This window comes from Orcinus orca, chromosome 1 (assembly GCF_937001465.1).
Source record: "Orcinus orca chromosome 1, mOrcOrc1.1, whole genome shotgun sequence".
Classification (NCBI taxonomy): Eukaryota; Metazoa; Chordata; class Mammalia; order Artiodactyla; family Delphinidae; genus Orcinus; species Orcinus orca.
In genome coordinates, this window is record NC_064559.1 from 187,064,956 (window position 1) to 187,086,654 (window position 21,699).

Genomic DNA, 21,699 nt, shown 5'->3' on the forward strand with positions numbered 1-21,699 from the left:
TCAGACTAATATGACCTGTTGGGACATATTATGTTAAAACACTGATTTCACACACCTGATTTGGAGGATTAGGAATCAGCACTTGGGTCATAGGGTCAGGTTTGTTACAGAGTTGTGGGGTGTAAAAATCCCTTTGCCTTATCGAGTTTTGATGTCCTCCCCCGTAATGAAGGTGTTGGACTAGATGTTCTCTGAAGTGTCTTCTGCCTTTTGTGCTTCTCCAGATTCAGTATTTGCCAGCATGTATGGCTTCGCTCTATACGAGTTAAATCTGTTGGAATAGGGGTAGGCAGTTTTTTTCCTAATGTTTTGTGCTTTGTGGGCAGAGAATGATGGAAGAGCAACTATTCAACTCTTCTCTTATATATAGCACTAAACAGCCAAGGACAACACATTAATGAATGAATGTGGATGTGTTCCAGTAAAACTTCTTTTAAACATTTCCTCCACTACTATTTAGAAATGTAAAAACCATTCTTAGTTCGTGGGGCTGTACAACAATAGGTGGCAGGCCGGATTTGGCCTTCAATTTGTAGTTCGCTGACTCCTGTGTTTAGGCCAAGGAGACCTAAGTTAGTTGGAGGTGACTGGAAAATCCTGTTTGCTTCCGGTAGCTGCAATAGAATTTCTTCAACCACAGTGCAATAAAATGAAGCCTGGGAGGGAGCCTCGGGGAAGAGAAGCATAAAAAGAACAGAAGCCAGTAGAGAGGAAGCATGTGGACTGAAAACAAATTATTTTTATAATACAAATGACAGTGGCATTTTCTTTTGAGTTTGTTATATTTGAGATACCTATTAGACATCTAAACGGAGATGGTGGATAATAGGCATTTGACTGCCATTCAGAGAAGGGAATAGGCCGAGTTCCTAGGGCCCAGGTTCGACTGTATGGAAGAAGCCTTAAGAAGGAGCCCTGACCCAAACAGTAGGAAAGCTTTGTGTTCTTGGATTCAACCCATCTGATAAATGAAAAAGCTGATGCCCAGAGAGGTCAGACAGCTTCTGTATCCAGTTGCAAACAAAGCCAGGACTATAATATGCTTCGTCTCCTAACTCAGTGATTTTTCTGCTGTACATATTTGCCTCTCATTTTTACTGGATCAGTGGATAATACTATACTAATTTGATAACTAATTGTTTCGTCTGAGTTTTTCAGAGCAATATTAGAATTTTGACTTTCTGCCAATCATTGCTAGAGTTAATGATTCTGATTTTGATGTCCTTTTTCTTCCTGTTTTTTCTTTAACCCCAACTTCAGGGAACTGAAGTCAAGGCAATAACATATTCAGCAATGCAGGTCTATAATGAAGAGAAGCCAGAAGTTTTTGTGATCATTGACATTTAAGACACACACAAAAAAGAACCTCCCTATGAAGAACTGTTTTTTCTCTTCCTTTTGAGAAGATACCATGATACCATGATATAAATTCTGCAGTATCTTAATATATGGAGATTTGCAGAACAGAAATTTTTAAATTAAAATGTGACTTACAGAAATGGAAAATCTAGGTACAGCCTTGGTCTGTGTTATCCAAATATTCGAAGTTTAAAGAAACCTTTAGGTGGCAAGTATGGTATCTCATTTGTTAATTCCCTGCTGTAGCAGCAGGTGCCTTACACCCTTCCCATGGAATGCCAGCCCTCCAGCCTGGTCCCAGAAAGGATCATTGATCTAAGAGCAGCCTGAGAGACTCTGAAGCCCCCATGCTCTTACTGAATGCAGCTTGAAAAAAAAGAAATTTGAGGAATCCTACAACCAGGATTTTGCTTTTCTTCCAAATTGGTTAACACATATATTTTCTATACGTACATGAAAAGAGGTCGTTTTAGATTGCTGTGGGAAAGAGCCATCCTGTAATCCAGTTGGTTTTCTCAGATGAAACAATTATAGTTGAACAATTGGAAGGCTTCTCTAGAAAGAGCCCTGATTTACTGTTCTCACTTTTTTCTAAGCACTGAAGTATTGACACTTTCCTGTTTTCCCATAAGAAAAATTTGATGCATGTACAAATGGGCCCTTCTTTCTAACATATAGTTTTATATTAAAGCCATTATATTTAGAGAAGAAAAGGAGAATTTTTTAAAATGTCTTTTGTTTTTAAAAATTACCTAAGCTTTTCATTCCTAAGGAGACAGGAGGTCAGGAAAACAACTTTAAAATGATCTGAACTTTTCAAAGTAGATAACCTTTGAAAACATGAGGCTGCTTTCATTTGATTTGCAGCATTATTCCATTCTCTATTCATTGATTGAGGTATTCTTCCTTGTGATGCAAGAGTTTGCAAAGTTGCTATTTATTCACACATATGTGAAAAAAGATTGCCACTGGGTGCTGCCAAATATCATTATAGTGTGCTGAACTTGACCTAAAAGGAAGAGATTGTCTGTGAGCTTTCTAACTGTTCTCTCGGAGCACCACATTATTTTTACTCTGGGGATTTTTTTTTTTTTTTTTCTGGGCTGCGCCACACGACATGTGTGATCTTAGTTCCCTAAACAAGGATCGAGCCCGTGCCGCCTGTCTTGGAAGCTCGGAGTCCTATCCACTGGACCGCCAGGGAAGTCCCTCTCTGAGAATTTAACAGAAAGTAGCGGGGCATAATGAAGACAAGGGCAAGAGCCTGTGAGGGTTTTTTTGTTTGTTTTTTGTTTTTGCGGTACGTGGGCCTCTCACTGTTGTGGCCTTTCCCGTTGCGGAGCACAGGCTCTGGACACGCAGGCTCAGCGGCCATGGCTCACAGGCCCAGCCGCTCCTCGGCATGTGGGGATCTTCCCGGACGGGGGCACGAACCCGCATCCCCTGCATCAGCAGGCGGACTCTCAACCACTGCGCCACCAGGGAAGCCCGAGCCTGTGGTTTTAATAGTAGCTCTTCAAATGGATACACAGCAGGATCTCTGAGGTAGCACTCCTTTACCTTCTTTATTCTCAGGCATATTTTATAAGTGTAAATTGTGGACCTCCAAGCACAACAATGTCTAGAAGAATCTCTTTACCTTTTGTTAGGATGAATTTCCAGCCTGAGATGGGGCTCTTTCTTTCGACTCCTTTACACATCATGGGCTACTTGGGGGGGTTGATTGTGCAAGTGAACAATGGGATACTGTGAGGGGAATGGGAGAGCTGAAGCCAAAGTAAGAAGAGCTCTTGGGATGTATTAAGCCAGGTAGGGTACACATTTGACTTGGTGGGGTGGGGTAAAGCATAGCCATATCTCTTAACCACCAGAGCTGTATAATGGGGCTCAATAAAAACAAGGCAGATGTAATTATGCAAGACAAATTATATTTTCTTATTTTTAATAAATTTATAACATTACAATTTCAGGTAAATTTTAAAATTTAGTTTGTGTTAGTTTTAAAATATGCCAAAACAAAGATACTGAATAGAAGGAAAATGAGTATGTTACCCTTTATACGTGAAGTGTTGGCATTCTTGATCCATCAGTAGCAGCACACGTTTTATTTATTTTTAGTTTATTTATTGAGATGGTTGCACCGTGCTCTCACCAGATTCTTCTGCTAGTTTCAAGTATGTGTCTTTCCCTAAGGAACAGATTTCCCCCATTGCAGAGCTAATTCTCCTTCCCCATAACGTACCCACCCATCTTCACTTCTGTCTTACTTCTGGGCTGCCGTTCTCATTTCTGAAGATGTCGGGTAGCAAATCCGCTGCCCAAGGAGTCAGGCAGGTAATGGGAGGGCTGCAGGTGTTGAACTGAGGGTTTACGCAGGGGCCAAGCGGGCAGCTGCCTCTCAGCTCCAGCCCTCATTTCTAATGGGAATACAAGCCTAGGGTGGCAGTTTTTCATAAAACCCCAGAGAGTGGGATTTTTATGTAAAACCTCCCAAGTTTTTGGAAAGAAACCCAAACCACTATGGGTCATCACAGTGAAGTACAGACAGGTTGTGTGTGGGCAGAATCTGGTCCACAGGTTGCTAGTCTGCAGCTCCGTTTTAAAACCGAGCTCAGGGAATTCCCTGGCAGTCCAGTGGTTACGACTTGGTGCTTTCACTGCTGTGAGCCTGGGTTCAATCTCTGGTAGGGAAACTAAGATCCCACAAGCCTCGCAGAGTGGCCAAAAATAAATAAAATTTAAAAACCCAACTCAAATCACATTTCCACAATGCCTCCCTTACCATTCAGCCTTCAGGGGTCTCTGAACTATGCTTCTCTAGTTAGCTTTAAAGATTTGCAGGCTTATTCAATTTTATAATTGTTTAATGTTCACTAGTCTCATACCTCTGAATAGAAGGAAAGCTCCTAGATGGCACATAATAGATGGTCAGTTACTTAGTGGTCAGTGGATTAAGCATCTTAGAGCGACGTCAAACTCTTAGGCAGAGACTGCAGGTCAGCTCCTTGAGCATATCTATGAGAACATAAGAATCCCAAGCCACAAGCCTCAGTTCCTAGCCTTTGCTCTACTACTGTTTGACCTTGGACCTACTTCCTCATCTATGTATTATAGGTGTGTATTAGTGATACCTCAATTCCTTTCCAGTTCTAAGTTTCTGTGATCTAGTAATATTTTAAACAACTGAGCTGAGAAAAAGAAGGTATCTTACTGGAACAGTTTAGCCTAAAAGGTCCAGATCACACCATCCAGGTCTGCTCACTAATCAGACAGTCATTGTCATGGGTACAGGGCTGTGTTACATGATGGCAGTGACTTTTCAGGAAAGTAACAGTAGTGATGTGATGACTTTTTCTCACTGGTGCCTCTCCAAGAAGGCTAAGTGGTTATGTGTGTCCTTACAGCCACCCTTGCTAGTTCTCTTTCCACCTTGCTATTACCACTTGGGCTTTGGAAGAGAATGTTCAAAAAGAAATGGTGGAAAAAGTACAGTTTATAGCCTCCTCAAAGCGGGGGAAGCGCACCAAGTGGACTACAGTTCTGCCCCTTCCTGAAGTCTGAGCTTCAGAAGGTTTGGGGAATTCCAGATTGAGACTGAGAATGTAGTTTCTTCATCTACAAAAACCAGGGGGTGGGAGGGGGGGACAGGAAATTGGAAAAGATAGCTTCCAAAAGCTCCTTCCAGAGCAAACTTCCTCAGAATTTAGTGACTGTAGTAATTTATCAATGTGTTTTCCCATATAACATGCTCTGTACTTTTTTGTTCTGTTGCCTGTAAAATGAACAATTAATGTTGAATTCTGGACATGCAAGAAAGTAGTCTTAGGGCCAACATATTTATTTTGTCATAAACACATATCCAGGTCTCCTCTGTACAAAACATTTTCCCAGATGCTTTCTGTATATTACCCATTTGTCCTTTCAGCAATTCTATATGTAGTACAGTTGTCCTACATTTTACAAATAAGGGGATTAGTGACACCTAAAACCTACTGGCTAGAAGAGGCAGATTTGGGACTTAGGACTCTGTTCATTGTATTTATACGATATCTTTTAATATATAACAAATCACATTTATGTTCTGTTCTTTTGATCCAGATCCAGGGTAATAGCCCTGTGAGGTTAGCACAACAGCTCTCATTACTCAAGTTTTATTTTATTTTTGGCTGCGTTGGGTCTTCGTTGCTGCGCGCGGGCTTTCTCTAGTTGTGTTGATGGGCTTCTCATTGCAGTGGCTTCTCTTGTTGTGGAGCATGGGCTCTAGGCACGCAGGCTTCAGTAGTTGTGGTGCACGGGCTCAGTACCTGTGGCTTGCGGGCCCTAGAGCGCAGGCTCAGTAGTTGTAGCGCCCGGGCTTAGTTGCTCTGCAGCATGTGGGATCTTCCTGGACCAGGGCTCAAACCTGTGTCCCCTGCATTGGCAGGCGGATTCTTAACCATTGCGCCACCAGGGAAGCCCTCAAGTTTTATATATAAGGAAACACTTTACATTTGGGTGATATTTGTAAGGTGCAACTCAGAAATAGATGATTGACAATGGCTGTCTCATTTTCTCTGACACATACTCTAAAAGTTCAAAAGCTAATGTTATTTAGCAAAAACATTTTGACTATAGAAATATCTTGTATCAGGACAAGGCAGTAGAAAATAGTGGGTTTATATTATTTTTTCCCATTGCCAAATAAATACACAACTGTGTGTGTTTTTTAAATTACTTCCAAATACAAACTTTAAGTACATTAGAGTCATGGATTCACATCCTGACCATGTCACTCACTGGCTATATGACTTTGGGAAATTTCTTGAACCTCTCTGAGGCTGGGTTTCTTCAACACTGAAATGGAGATAGTGACTACTCACCGACCAGGTGTCCCCAGGTTTGCTACCATAGTTAAGAATCTTATTTTGTAGAAGAAGAGAAAGGGAGTAATTTTGGAATTATACTTGGAACTGTGGAATTTAAACACTACTGTGCTAACAGTTTTATTTTGAGGATTTTGGGGGTACAGTGGTTAACAGCACAAACTGGAGCCAGATCATGGGGGTTCAAGTCCTGGTTCCACCATTTATTAACTCTCCACTTTGGGGCATGTTGCTGAATCTCCGTGTGCCTCAATTTCCAAATTTTAACTCGTGACAATAGTTGTTGAGAGAATTAAATAAATGTATACACATAAAACTCAAGACAGTGCCTGGCACATAGTAATGCTCAGTGAGGGCTAGTACTATTATTGGGACAAGCTTAAAAGCTAACAGCCCCCTTACTTTTTCACCTTTTAATTTTTTTACTTTTTTTTTTTTTTTTTTTTTGCGGTACGCGGGCCTCTCACTGTTGTGGCCTCTCCCGTTGCGGAGCACAGGCTCCGGACGCGCAGGCTTAGTGGCCATGGCTCACGGGCCCAATCGGCAGGCGGACTCTCAACCACTGCACCACCAGGGAAGCCCCACCTTTTAATTTTTTAAAAAGGCCACAGCACTTGGTTAGGGGGTGACCAGCCTGAGGATAACCCTGGAGCCAGTGCCATTCTGCCAGAGTCTCTTGTTTATTAAGAAGGGCAAACAAAGCCACTCCCTTCTGCTTCTCCTCCTGCTTTCTCTTCAGACTTTTTCCTTTCCTGCTTCTCTACTCCAAATCTTTCCTATGTTAGTCTAGTTTTCTTTCTTCCATTATCAGAGTTGAGCTGTTTTCAAAAGCTGTGCTTGTCCCTTTATGCCAAGCTGGGTGCCTTTCTACAGGACCCCCATTTTACTGTCCCATCCTGATTCCCTTGCAACTCGAAGTATTAACCATTCAAGGGGTGTGTCACAATTAGAAGAAAGATGAATCAATTATAGGGTAACTTTGTTTCTGCCTTTATGTTCCCATGGCCTCTCCAAGTCTTCTCTCAGTACCAGTGTAGCCCGCCCACCATCACCCACCATCAAAGTTCACACCATACAACTCACCAGTTCCTACCTTTGAATTCTTGTGCAGATTCTTTTTCTCTTTGTTTTACAACAATTGCATAAAGTTCCTTAAGTCAGCTAATGTGTGTAGTAGTCAACTCCGCTTTGAAGTTGGAAGCACCTTAAGGAGCAAGGGAACTGGCTTCTGGTTATTATTTGTACCTTGCATCTTTTAATGGTCTGTTTCAGTGATGCTTCCAGTTCTTCCTGATTCCAAAGCCCCCTAGTGACATGCTCCTTAGGGAGAGATCTTTAATGTCATGTTTTCATATCCAAATTCTGAGTTCCTTGTTTTTATCAACAGTGCTCTTATCCTTCCACAGCCCACATTGGAGTTTTCTTGAACTCCTCTTACACTTCCATCCCCTGTACTCAACTATTTGCTAGTTTTCCTTAGTTATACTGATCATTTATCTTTTCCTTTCATTGTGTCTCCTAATTGGATGTTCTTTCCATTATTCAAGGTGTAGCTTAAAATCATCTTTTTTTTTTTCATTTTAAATATAGCATTGCTATTTTACATGTTGGCATTAAGGACCATTTTTGTTATCTGTATTTATTTTTGAGTAAAAACGAAATTAATAAATGTGATACTCTCCCCACCCAAATTTTTTGTCTGAATTCCATTTAGGAATCTGGGTGCTTGGTAGATATTGAGACATTGGTTGGGTGAATAAATGGATGTACTTCTGGCTGTTGGTACTATCTACCACACATCGTCATTGGCCATATATGTATGTCTCTCCAGCTGAATGTAAAATTCCCCCAGGACTTTATTTCATTTCTCTCCCTTGCATGTGACAAGGGTTCCCGAAGTCACTACAAATGCCTCATCTTCCAATATGTGGATGTTTATATGTATGTCTGTTACCTAAAGGTAGGAGTCAAGGCCTCTCCTTCCAGTTTCCTTCTTGAAACCTCCTAAATTTTCTGAACTTGGCCAAGTCTTTTCACCACTCTAAGCTTCAGTTTCTTCATCTGCCATAATACAGTAGTACCAACCTCACCTGGCTGTCAGGCTAAAACATTTGTTGCTCAATTTTTCTCTAAAAGAGTTACGACTCCCTGAAAAAGGAAGGAGGGGAGGGAGGCAAGACAGGTAAACTAAAAAACGTCAGTGAAGTGACCACAGAATCTGGAGAGCTAGGCTCTCATCCGGTACATCTCTTCCAGCAGCAGCGAGGCCAAGGGCGCGGTCCCCCCTCTGTGTGACGGGGGTGGGGAGGAATGGGGGTGACGCCCAAGGCAGTGACCCTCTGTGACGCACAGACTGCACTATGGGAACCGAGAGTAGAGATAAAGGACACTAGCTCCCCCTGGCGGTAGGGCGGCGGTTTCGGACACCGCTAGCCAACCTACTGCGTGGGCTGGACTCAATGACGGGTCCATTCTCAAGCCTCAGTTTCCTCCTGTTTTAAGTGGGGAGGCATGTGTGCCTACCTCAGCGGCCTTGGATCGAGTAGGGACCCGGCAAATAGGGGCTCTTTATCGGGTGCACACTGCACACAACACAGCGTTTTCTATTCATCTTGCACCCCCAGAATTTAGCTTTAGGGGTGTCTGGTATGTCAGGGCCTCTACGGGGAACTTTGGGGTTCTCTACGGGGATCTCGCTGCTGGACTCTGTGATAACTTTCCAGGAAAAGTAGTTGTGCGGGAAACAGGACTGAAAAGGAAAAGAAAGATTCCTACTCCTTAATCCCACTCACTGGTGCAGTCCTCCCGGAGAGTAGGATGAAGCCACGTGGTCAACCGCCTGAGCGCGAATAGATGTTGCTGCTGCTTAGGGGAAAACGGCTTTCATTTTTTAACACGGCCCCCAAATACTGGAGCGTCTGGTGCAGGTGCCGTTTTCCACTGCTGTATTCCTTGTGGATTTTTTTCCTCCAGGGGAAAAGAAGTTTAAAATCAACTCAAATATGCAACAAAAGACACATTATCTTCTTGTATTTCAGCGTTTAACCTTTTTGAATTACGCAAGAAAGTGCCACTTCCTTATTGGATAATTTTCTTTTTTGGTAGGAGATTAAGCAATGGTGTCTGCATATACAGTACTACTGAACGGATATACTTGTCATGTTTGAATTGCATACATAACCTCAATTATGGGAATGAGGACGGTGCTTTATGCCAAAGTCGTTTCAAGTTATTTTCCAAAAAAAAATTTTAATGGCAATACTTGAAGTAAAGCAAAGACATTTATTTTTCTTTCCAAATTAATCTGAAGGCTTCTTTAAATAAGACATCTTTCTTGGTTTCTCTGGTATGGCATTTAACTTGAATAAAAACTGATTTAATTCAATTCATTGATGGAATACAAATGTGTAGCAATTAAGTTTCACAGTGCTTGGAGAGTGTTCTGGTTTCTTTTCAAAAGCAAAGAAAACATTAAAGCTTGCAAAATTTCAGGATATAGTATTTCAGTCACATATTCCAAATATAGTCCTTTAATTACTCTGAATTACTGTGTAAATTCCCAGACTGCAACCCATGATCAAATAAAAATGCAAATACATCTCAAAGTAAAAATGGGCTATTTTAATTTAGTGTCCATACTATTTGACCCTAATAAAAAGCTTAGATGAGGGGGCATACACAATATCTTAAAATTTCACAAAAATTAATATTTTCTTGGACTGGGCAACCATATTTTAATTTTTTTTCCTTAATGATAGGGTTGCGAACCAGTGGACTGGAATGTGAAATGGTTCCACTGCCCAACTTCAGCATCTATCTATCTGGGGAGAAAAAGGGAAACCTTGACTAGGGGACCTATTTTGCACATAAAAGACACTGGAAAGATTAAAAAAAAATGTATCCAGGCCCCATCTGCCAGAGATTCTGCTTTACTTAGGCATCTGTATTTTTGAAATTTCCACAAGTGATTCTCAAGTGCAGCCAAGGTTGAGAACTACTATCTAGGTAAAAATGTTCCATTTTTTCCCCTTATAGGCTGAATAAAATAATTTACTCAATAAAAGAATTAAGTAGTTGTAAATAATATCAACAAGGAATTAAAAGATTTTCCCAGTGGGAAAATCAAGAAAGTATATAATGGATCTGTGTATCTAGAAATCCAAAAGAGTGAAGTAAAGTATAATCAGTTCTTAGATATACTTTACAAGTTGTCTTTAATAATGTTTGCAAATGATCTAATCAAGCCCAAAGGTAAAGAGATGACTGGCATTACCCTGGTCACTGGTTTCCTATCTAAAGATGATGCAGTACCAATGGCTTTTGCTGGTGTGAAGAAAATTAAAAGAGGCAGGGAAAAGTGTTTATCATGCTTTTAAGTAAATACATTTCAAAATATTTTGCATTTAAAAGTTAAGAGTCCCGGGACTTCCCCGGTGGTCCAGTGGTTAAGAATCTGCCTTCCAATGCAGGGTACAGGGGGTTGATGCCTGGTCAGGGAACTAAGATCCCACAGGCCATGGGGCAACTAAGCAACTCCTGAGCTGGCGTGCCACAACTAGAGAACCCACGCACTGCAACTAGAGAGAAGCCCACACGCCACAATGAAGACCCAGTGCAGCCAAACAAAATAATAATAATAATTAAGAGTCCCCTGGCTTCTTCTGTGTGTGGCTTATTAACATATTTCACTTTTCATTGGCATTAACACAGGTACTTTAGGGAGAAGGCTGGTAAGTTAGAAAAGTTTATAGATTCTCTGTGGATTTCATTTTTCTGTTCTATTCATGGCTCAATTGGCATGAATAGTTGAGAAACTCCTGTATCAAAATAAAATATTAATTATACTTCACAATATATAAAATTGGCTAAATAATGCCACTTGTGTGACAACCTGAATTTTTATCATTGAAACTCTTGTAACCAAAGTCACATCCTTTACATAATATTTATTCTGTATAGGATTTATCCACATACAATGACATCAGCTTTAAAACAATTGACTGTAATTTGTATAAACTCATCTTATAAAATAGAGTAATACACAACACACCTCAGTGATTTAAGCTGATATTCTAGGATTCAGAAAATCTGATCATTCTAATTCCTATTTTTGCCACTGTTTCACTGGGTTGTCTTAGGCAGGTTGCTTTACTGTTCTGTGCCTCAATTTCTTTACCTTTCATGTGATAAATGTCCTATTTCATAGATATGTAAAGAATAACATAAAAATTATTAAATACTTTGCAAATATAAAATGCTATATAAATGATAAATAGTAATACTGATCCACTCTAATATAAAATAACTTAGAACTTTCCATTTATAATCTAAAGTTTGGTCCTCCAGTACCTACTGTTATCACCCTTCCCAGTTAAACACATCTTATGCTGTACTGTTTTTAGTGATTTTTCCATAGTATTAATTTTAGGACTCCAAACATATATAACCAATATGAGTGGAAATTTCAATATATCTTAGCATGACTCAGCAAAATAACTAACGAATTGAGTTCTGAGCTCATAAGTAACTGAAACACTAAACTTTTTATCCATTAAGCAGTAACTTGGCCACATAAAAGCAGTAACTGTGTTTGATTTCATCACTCAGACATACAATATTGAAAAATTTGTTCTTAAAAAGGTCTTAAGATATATGATAACTATAGAAGGAACCTTGTAAAGATGTGATTTGCTGCTCTATGGTTACCAGCTTATAAGTGCAAGGAGTAACAGGAGTAATGAAGTGTGACTGTAATGCTCAAAGGGAATTCAAAAAGTGATACAGCCCAAGGTTTTCAGTGCTGGACTCCTGAGCTCTGCAGTGTCTGGGGAAAGGTTTGTAGGGAGCTTAAACCAGAGCAGCTCTGTCCTTTAGAGTTTCCTTAAATGTTGAACTTCTCTATGAAACAATTCATTTGAAGAAGGGGTTTCTTGGGTAAAAAAAAATCTTTTAACCCACTGGCCTAGTCAATTTTGCTTCCTCCAGACAGTAGGCATGACTCAGTGGTGCTTTATTTTGCAAAACTTCATCCTATCAACCGGATCTTGAGGACCATAGATTTAGAAGGGTGTTCAGAAGCTGATAAAACAGCATTCTTGTAAGAGCAAACTTTGGTCTAACCAACTTCCATTATTTTCCTAACATTAAAAAGAAAAAGGGCTTCCCTAGTGGCGCAGTGGTTGAGAGTCCGCCTGCCGATGCAGGGGACATGGGTTCGTGCCCCCGTCCGGGAAGATCCCACATGCCGCGGAGCGGCTGGGCCCATGAGCCATGGCCGCTGAGCCTGTGCGTCCGGAGCCTGTGCTCCGCAACGGGAGAGGCCACAACAGTGAGAGGCCCGCGTACCGCAAAAAAAAAACAAAAAACAAAAAAAATTGGCATAAATAAAGCTTATATTAACAGATTATACCCCTATGTAATATTTTCCCACATTTAAGAGCCAAAGAATTCAGTTTTCTTAGAAACCATTAATAGTTACGCTCTAGAAAAGAATTGGTCTCTAAAGTCTTAGATAAATATGATGATACTGGAGTTATTATTTACAACTTACAAACATGTCACGTATGTTCTTTTATGATACTAAAATGATAGAACAGATGCACTGTCTAGTTTGGTGAATTTCATAGCTGTTTTGTGGGGATTGCTTGATGCTTGTTATAAACAATTATGAGAAAGCATTATTTCTGATAAGGCTCTACAAGTGCTGGTGGCACTGTGTTCAGTGGACCTTGCTGACAATCATGCTGATGTTTGCATGCAGAATATAGTAGCATCAAAGAACATTTAGATCATAGACTAAAGTGCGTTAGAGTATACACATGCAAGCACAACTTCATTTCTATAAATAAAGCTCAAGTCAGTCATTTTTCCTATTGGTTCCAATGATTAAAAATCGGATTACAATTTTGAAAGATGTTATCACCCTCTGGTGAGACTAAAGAATGACAAGTGTTCCCTCCCTCATTTGGAACAATGTAATTGTTAAGACTCCTGACTCAGGAATGGTCATGTTGGGAGACAATGAACTCAATGCACACTATCCGGTCTTGAAGCAATTTGAAATTTACCATCAGGGGAATCTTGAAAAAAATCTCAGAATTAGGTACCATAAAACAAAGTAGTTATTCATCTATTTATAAAAAAAACTTAAAGAAATTAACCATTTTGGCCCACAAATTGGTATTAAGGACAATCATTAATTAAAGAGTAAGAGAAAATAACATAAAAAGGATCTTGAGGTATGTCATGGCAGTTAAAAATACAGTATAATACATGGAGCCTCTATCAAAATTAAAACAAGCTTAATTGGGATAACTTGCCAAGACCTTTATGAACAGTTCTTCTAGTATTTAGATTTTATCTTTACAACTAAAATAATGCATCTCCAATTTGACTGTAATTTTGGAATGTTTCATAATTCATATAGGGGAGGAGTTAAAACTTAATTTTGTATTCTAGTAGAAAAGTTTGTTTTGAAGAATTATATATAAATTATATAAACTGCTTAAAGAACTTAGGAGAATAATGTGTTCAAATAGTTTTATATATAAAATTTATATATAAATAACATAAAATGTCAATAGGTACTATAGGGACATTACTTAGCACTACTTGAATAACTCTAGTTCAAGATATTATATGTTGTTGAAGGTGATTAAATTCCTCTTCTTTCATACTTTCTAATTCTCATAGGCTTCTTTTTATAATAATTGCAGATTGGTGAGGTTTGACTTCACTTCTTCACCATTTCAGGGGACTATCCAGGGAGAGGCAGTTGAAAGAGGACTGTTTAAAATCAAAACCTGTCCAGTTACCAGTCCCACCACTTAAACTTTCTGACCTTAATTTCCTCATTTGTAAATCAGAGACAATACTATTTACCTTGCTGATTAGGTGGGGAGATGTGTGAAAGAGCACTTTATAAGTAATATAGTAGTATATAAATGGAGGAAATTAATCTTAAGAACCGGTAAGAACCTCCAGTTTTCTTTTTTTCTCTGGAGAGGAAGACAGCTATATAGACAGATCCTCAGAAAACTACCTTGACAGTATTAGTTTCCTGCTTTAAGAAAGTGATGTCTGTATATAATCTCTGATCAGCTTCTATTTTAGAGTTTGTTCTTTTTAAACACTGACTACATAAGAGTAATTTTTAACTTAATGACAAAAGTTTCAAATATGAATGATTTCTAACAGTTTAGGTTTGTTTTCTGCCATAATTATTGGAATAATGATAGGTCATTTTCAGTCTGAAGGTAATGGACTAATTAGTTTAGTCAGGTAGGGTGCCAGACCCTTAAATGTGCTCTTACGTGGTTCCCTGTGAAAATTCAATAGTGGTAGTTTATATGTTTTTGAAACACCTTGAAATTATCTTATATACAGTTTGGTTGTGGTGAATTTATTTAAAATATTTTCTTTGAAAAAAGTTCACTAAGTAGATCTTCCAATATTAAAAAAAAAGGTATCTCTGTAATAAAAGTAAGAGGATTAATTGTTCATCCATCATGCCAACTCAAGCTAGGTCTTTCTTTCTTTCCAGTGCAGCAACAGATTTTAGGGCAACAAAGTTCAGAACGGATACAATGGTCTGTTCAGAAAGCATGCAAATGGTATCAGGTCATTACTTTCAGGTCAGTCTGATAATTTGTTAACCAGACTCTGACCATGGAAAGAGAGAGTTATGGGAAGTCAATGTAAGTTGCAGACATGCCAGATCTGTTGGTTCACACCCCAGCTACCTGATGTTGGGCTTTATTTCCTTTTCTTCTTCTTCTTCACTATCATCAACCTGTTGTATGACCAGATCAGCAGACCCATCCTCTACAATCTCCACGTATGATCTATTCTCATCCTCACCCAAGTGCCATCTGGAATCCTTATCTCCATCTGATGGGGACATAAGATGCTGTTCAGCTTCCAAATCAATGGGGAGGCTGTCTATGCCAACTTCAGCAAGGCACTCATTACAGAGTCTGTAGCGCCTGGTTCCTTCCTGTACCACTTGACCTGTTAGATCAGTCACATGGCGTTTGCATTTTCTGCAGATGAGTTTGCATGCCTGGTGAATCTGTGTAGAGATTTAAATAGTGATAAAAAAAGATTTTTCAAAAGCAGAACAGTTTGATATTCTAAGTACCAATTCATAAATTTAAAATGTTCAAAGCCAAGCATTAGTATTAAATTAATATCTAGTTATTAGAAAAAAATCACAGGTTTTGGTGATAAATTAATGTCACAGAAATATTAAATACCAGCTTTCTCTAAATAATGTCTACTATGTTTTTATGATTAATATTACATACTTAATAATTTCACATATCCCTTAATCCAATAATATTTTTATATCTGAGGTAACAAGGGACACATTCCCAGAATAATACAAAATTATTGCAAACACTTAATATCTGCCATATACTTTTCTAAGGACTTTACATATCTTTTTTTTTTTTTTTTTGGCGGTACGCGGGCCTCTCACTGTTGTGGCCTCTCCCGTTGCGGAGCACAGGCTCCGGACACGCAGGCTCAGCGGCCATGGCTCACGAGCCTAGCCACTCTGCGGCATGTGGGATCTTCCCAGACCGGGGCACGAACCCATGTCCCCTGCATCGGCAGGCGGACTCTCAACCACTGCGCCACCAGGGAAGCCCAGGACTTTACATATCTTAATTCAGGAGAAAAAACTCATTTCATTTGAATACTAATATTGTGTTATTTCGCTAGAGAAAGAAAAAATATTGTCCCAAATTTAAATTTATCAAAAAATATTTTTCAATATAAGGATTATTGCCACTTTTATTAATGAAAGATCTAATAGAAAGAAGACTGGACTAGGAATTGGAAAGCTTGGGTTCTAGTCCTGCTTTTGTCATTTAATAACCATGTTATCTTGAAGCAAGTAACTTAAAACATTATAAACCTGCTTCCAGGTGACTGTCAAAATATTTAACAACTGGTAAGGTATGGGCACCACCCAAACAGAACAGAAGCCTGACTATCAGAATGGACACTGGTTATAAACAACCACTATGGTGGTTCTGCTACATATCAGTCTTTTATTATTCCTAACTGCTCCGTTATTACTAATAGGGATACAACTCAGGTTGTGTGGACCAAATGAGTTAATATGTGTGAAATGCTTTGGGAAGAAGTTGTAATTGATGAATAATTGTATATTATAGTTAGTAACTTTGTTCAATAGCTGTCAGAGCAATAGATTATAGATTCTAATCTAAAAATTATTACATATAATTAACTATATATGCTGAATTAATGTTTATGGCATATTCATTTAGATAATGTCAGAATGGTATGAAAGTGGGCCACCAAACACAAATAGTCAAAAAACCCAAGAGAACTAAAGCAGTCTGGTAAAATATCTAAGAAAATGTATGGGACTACCACTCAGTACAGTTATTATCTTCTGCTTAACCACTGACATATTAATCAGTAAATGTTGAAAGTACATAATTTGAGTGTACCTTTATTTCTCCTGAGATAGAATCAATATTATGGTTATCCTATGTGGCACTGTTTTTATTACAAAGTTCTGACACAGATTCATGTTCATCCCCCTCCAAATCCAATACAGTTATGAAGACAAAGAAATTAAGTGAAACACTGTAATGTTAAAACTGAAAATATCATCATGAACTCACTATTTTAAAAATATATACCTTCTAGCTCAGAAACAATCTAAAAAGGATACCCTAATAACAATGAGCACCCTGTGTGTCCAAATTTTGGTTTCTAATTTCATTCCCCGCTAAGAGGTACCAAAGCTCCTTTGAGAAATGGCTGATTCCAGTTTTGTGGTGGGGGAAGTACAAGATGAGCCTAGGGCTCTTTTGGAGCCAGAGAACAAGAGCACTGAAAATTTAATGGAGTTGTGACAAAAGGACACAAGAGCCAGCTTCAAAGGTCCCCACTGCACAAATTTGAAATTTTGAGTATCAAAAAAATAATAATTGTTATGGATCCAAACATAATGAACCAATGAAAATTCATGAGAACATATGCTATTTAAAAAAACAAAGCCAGAAAAAACTCATATACCATTTGAGACTACTATTAAATCACTCTTCACTTTGAAAATTGGTGGTTAAAGGGAAATGATTAAACATTTATCTTGCTTCTCCTGCAGGAACCCTATTTCAAAGTAACCAAATAGCCCCAGGTGATGAAGGAAAGCTTTACTTTATAGAATTCCAGCTAATAATATAGAAGGAAGGATAATACTAGTAAATCATTCCACAACTCCAAGTAAAATTAATAATTTGGACAGAGATTACCAATTGGTATTAATACTATTAAATGAATAGTTCATGGGGAAATGGATAGTCATATAATACCAAAATAGTTACACAGAGATTCCTTTCTAATTACAATGCAATGGTGGGATCATAGTATCATCACCCTAATCCAGTGATCAATTGTAACAACATGAATGATGGGTCCACCAGATATGATGTGTCTCCTAATGTGACACAATATGAAACATACAATTTTGTCTTTGATGAGAGTATTTAACTTGAATCCATTAAGCCTCTAGATAAAACTTCTCGTTTTCGGAAAATGCAGGGGGTGATAAAAGAACAAGCTAAAGGTGACACCATGTAGAAGCAAGCAGAGAAATCCAGAGGTAGGATATTTTGTAAAACAATTGGCTCAATATCTTCAGTAAGTCAATGTTATTTTTAAAAAGGTTGGGAGGTGGCAGGGGCGGGTAGGGAACTATGCTAGCTCAAAAACATATTTAAGGGATCTAACAATGAGATGAGTTCTGGATTGGATTCTGGCTTGGACACACCAGCTATAAGTGGTATTTTAGGAAACTATAGGTAAATTTGAACTGTGTAACACATAAAATTTTATTGAGATGGAAAGGTAGAGATTATTCACTAAAGAAAGCAGGTTACAGGGGCTTCCCTGGTGGCGCAGTGGTTAAGAATCCGCCTGCTAATGGAGGGGACACGGGTTTGAGCCCTGGTCTGGGAAGACCCCACATACCACGGAGCAACTGAGCTCGTGCGCCACAGCTACTGATCCTGCACTCTAGAGCCCACGAGCCACAACTACTGAGCCCGTATGCCACAACTACTGAAGCCCGCACGCCTAGAGCCCGTGCTCTACAACAAGAGAAGCCACCGCAATGAGAAGCCTGTGCACTGCAAGGAAGAGTAGCCCCCGCTCGCCGCAACAAGAGAAAGCCCACGTGCACCAACGAAGACCCAATGCAGCCGAAAATAAATGAATAAAATAAATAAATCTAAAAACAAAAAAAGAAAGCAGGTTACAAAATAGCATATACAGTATGATATCATTTTGGTTAAAAAAAAATAAATGCACATGATAAAGTGTTAAGAACGGTAATATCTGGGTGGTAAAAATATGATATTTTAATTTTCTTATTCTTACGTCTATTTTCGTAGTTTTTATAATGCATACTTATTGCTTTTGTAATAATAAAAGGTTATTTTAACTTTTAAATTAGCTTCAGAGATTAATGAAGGCAGAGAGTTTGTTTTGCTCACTGCCGTATACCTAGCTCTTAGAAAAGGGTCTGGCACATAGTAGGGGCTCAATATATATTTGTTGGATGAATCCCTAGAAAGCAATGCATCAAGTGACCAATACCCTTCCAAATTAAAAGGAGCTCGTATAAATGAAATAAAAGTATGGGTAATAGAACATCAATTTTGGAAAAAATTTTTGTTGCAAGATGAACAGCAGAATAATTCCAATGTCACTACCAATGTCACCAGGGAAGTCCCATCACTACCTTATTAAACCACCAGAGCACTGAACAGAAAATTCCCTGAGATTTTTCTGACTGCTGACAGTCCAGTCCTTGATTGAGAGTCGCCCTATTGCCCATCTCACTCCATTCCTTCAGGAGACCAGAGAAACTGGAGAGACACTAGAAAGAGGCTGTAGTGGAGAGAGGTCAGACAGCAGAAACTAGACAACCTACCAGATAAGGATTCAAGAATCACTAGCAGATGCTTAATATCTGAAGTGGTGATTCTGACATAGACATTTAAAAAGTTTTAAACATTTTAAAAGTTTACATTGTCTTTGGCTCTGAAAAAACCGGGATATAAAAATAATAGATTTTAAGTGAATTGAAATGGATATTCAAAAGAATATCTCTTATTTCAAGGTTTCAGAGGAGAAAAAAAAACCTATTTTAAAAAATATGGGGCTTCCCTGGTGGCGCAGTGGTTAAGAATCTGCCTGCCAATGCAAGGGACAAGGGTTTGAGCACTGGCCTGGGAAGATCCCACATGCTGTGGAGCAGCTAAGCCCGTGCACCACAACTACTGAGCCTGCGCTCTAGAGCCCGTGCTCCACAACAAGAGAATCCACGACGATGAGAAGCGCGCACTGCAAAGAAGAGTAGCCCCCGCTTGCCGCAACTAGAGAAAGCCCATGTGCAGCAACGAAAGACCCAACACAGCCAAAAATAAATAAATAAATAAAAATTTAAAATATATAAAAGTGTGCATTATGTGCAAAGTAAAACATTAAATTGGAAAAATTGTTTAATATTGCATAGTTGTGTGAAAAGATTTTCCTCAGTGAACTAGATTATCCTAAGCAGATAAATGCATGTATTTCCTAAAAAGTAAAATGATGAAAAATCATATACATACTGTTCGAAAATGGCTACTTAGATGGTCTAGCCGGCTAAATCTTTTCCCACAAGCTTGACAGGGATAGGGCCTTTCTCCTGTGTGACAACGAAGGTGGCGCTTGAGGTCTGCCTTCCGCTTCACCACATGTGTGCAGTACGGGCACTTGAACCTCATCCTGGGCAGGTCATCTGTCAAGAGACAGTTTGATTAAGTCACCGTAAAGTTCATAATCACCGTTCTGATAACATCAAGAATCCAAAAGGGGCTGGAGAGTCCAATCTCGGAAAGGTAGGCAACAAGGAGAAGGAAGAAATTTTATAAAGACTAGATTGTCAGTGTAATCCTAAGTATAGAACCGTACCTTCAGGATTTGATATATTTACAAAGCCTGGGTAGATTTAGACTGTCCCACTCATCTTTTTATTTAATGGCATAGAGTCACTAGATTGAAGTAAAGAAGTAGTACTACTAGATTTTAAAACTACAGACACAATCCAGGGTCTTTACGCTTTTAAGTAACTTGTTTTATTTACATGGGTTTATCACCCCCGCCCCCCGCTCTTAACTTTTCTTTAAAAAAATCTTTTTAATCGTTCCACCTGGGCAGGAATCTGACTCGCAGGCATTCAGTCATAATCCCACAGATGGTAGCTTCACCCCATTGGCTCCGCAGCCAAGCACACACACCAGATGTCTGAACCCCCTTGCTCTTACTTTTCATACAGCTGTACTGCTTTTCTTTTAAAGGTTAAAAAGTGTCAAGGATCTTTCATCGTTTGTTTTAAAACTCACACATATTCAAAATGTTAGTTGTGGTTGGAGGCAAACCTTCTCAATTTAACAGCAGTTAAGTTCAGCTGTTCATTATTGAAGTTAGATTTAAATAACCTAGAGTTACAAAAGTGCAAAGCCCAAGAAAGGATAACTTTGTTGCTGTTTTAAAATGCAACAGAGATTTCCCATTTTTGCTGTTATTTCTGTCTGCCTTGGTCAATGGTAGAGTGCCTCAGCATTTTCAGAAAGCTTTTATAATATGATACAGTTTCATGTATTTTCATGTTAGTATCCTACAGGAAAATGTGATTAGTAAAAATCAATCAGGTTGCCTATTACTTTTAAATATGTTATCTATAACCAAATTATTTTCAAATTTACACAACCAGGGAAATGTGAATATTGATTGGCTTTTAGTGATATTAAGGACTTGTTAATTTTGTTTAGGTATGATAATAATGGTATTGTAGTTTTTTTTCTAAGACTATATTTTAGGGACACATTCTGAAATATTTACACATGAAAACATGATGTCTGAGATTTGCTTAAAAATGGGAGTGGTCGGGGGCAGAGGTACAAATGAAACAAGACTGGTCATGAGTGGGACTGGGTAACGGGTGCATGGCGGTTAATTAGACTACTCTACTTTTATATATACTTGGAAATTTTCTAAAATTAAAAAACTTAAATATATCAACTAAATCTTTTTTCTTTTTTTAACATCCTTATTGGAGTATAATTGTCATCTAAATCTTATACTCTGCAAGAGTTTAATTTTATCATAATTTTTCTTTAAATTCACATGTAAAATATTAAGCAAATTTGCTAACTGATTAATTGGTGGGGGGAACTGGATGATATACATTTCTAATCTCTGTTCTCTACTTTGAAACTATCAGCCTCCAATAATATCTCTGCATTTTACTACTATGATAAAAATGAGATGCCTCATGGTGGTACAGAGATACAGTATCAATATTATATATTGTATTAGTTAAGTTTTTTAAAATTATGTATTTATATCTTAATAAAATCAGATTTAGTTTAATTTCTTTTCGATACTGGGT

At 38.6% G+C, this 21,699-nt stretch overlaps 1 protein-coding gene across 11 annotated transcripts in view; it reads left to right on the top strand.

The window, feature by feature from the left end:
* ZBTB8OS (zinc finger and BTB domain containing 8 opposite strand) overlaps positions 1-21,699 on the top strand; it is a 71,195-nt gene that overhangs the window by 12,344 nt on the left and 37,152 nt on the right. For 2 of the 11 annotated variants that reach the window (XM_049696442.1, XM_033422277.2), the window contains exon 7: positions 17,802-17,862. The exons of 7 other annotated variants lie outside the window; for them this stretch is intronic. In XM_049696442.1, the coding sequence (XP_049552399.1) occupies positions 17,802-17,840 (39 nt within the window). In that variant the 3' untranslated portion in view covers positions 17,841-17,862. Of the gene's footprint in view, positions 1-1,260; positions 1,511-17,801; positions 21,681-21,699 lie in introns of those variants that run through there. 2 more of the 11 variants (XM_049696437.1, XM_004266510.4) reach the window with 2 other exon arrangements.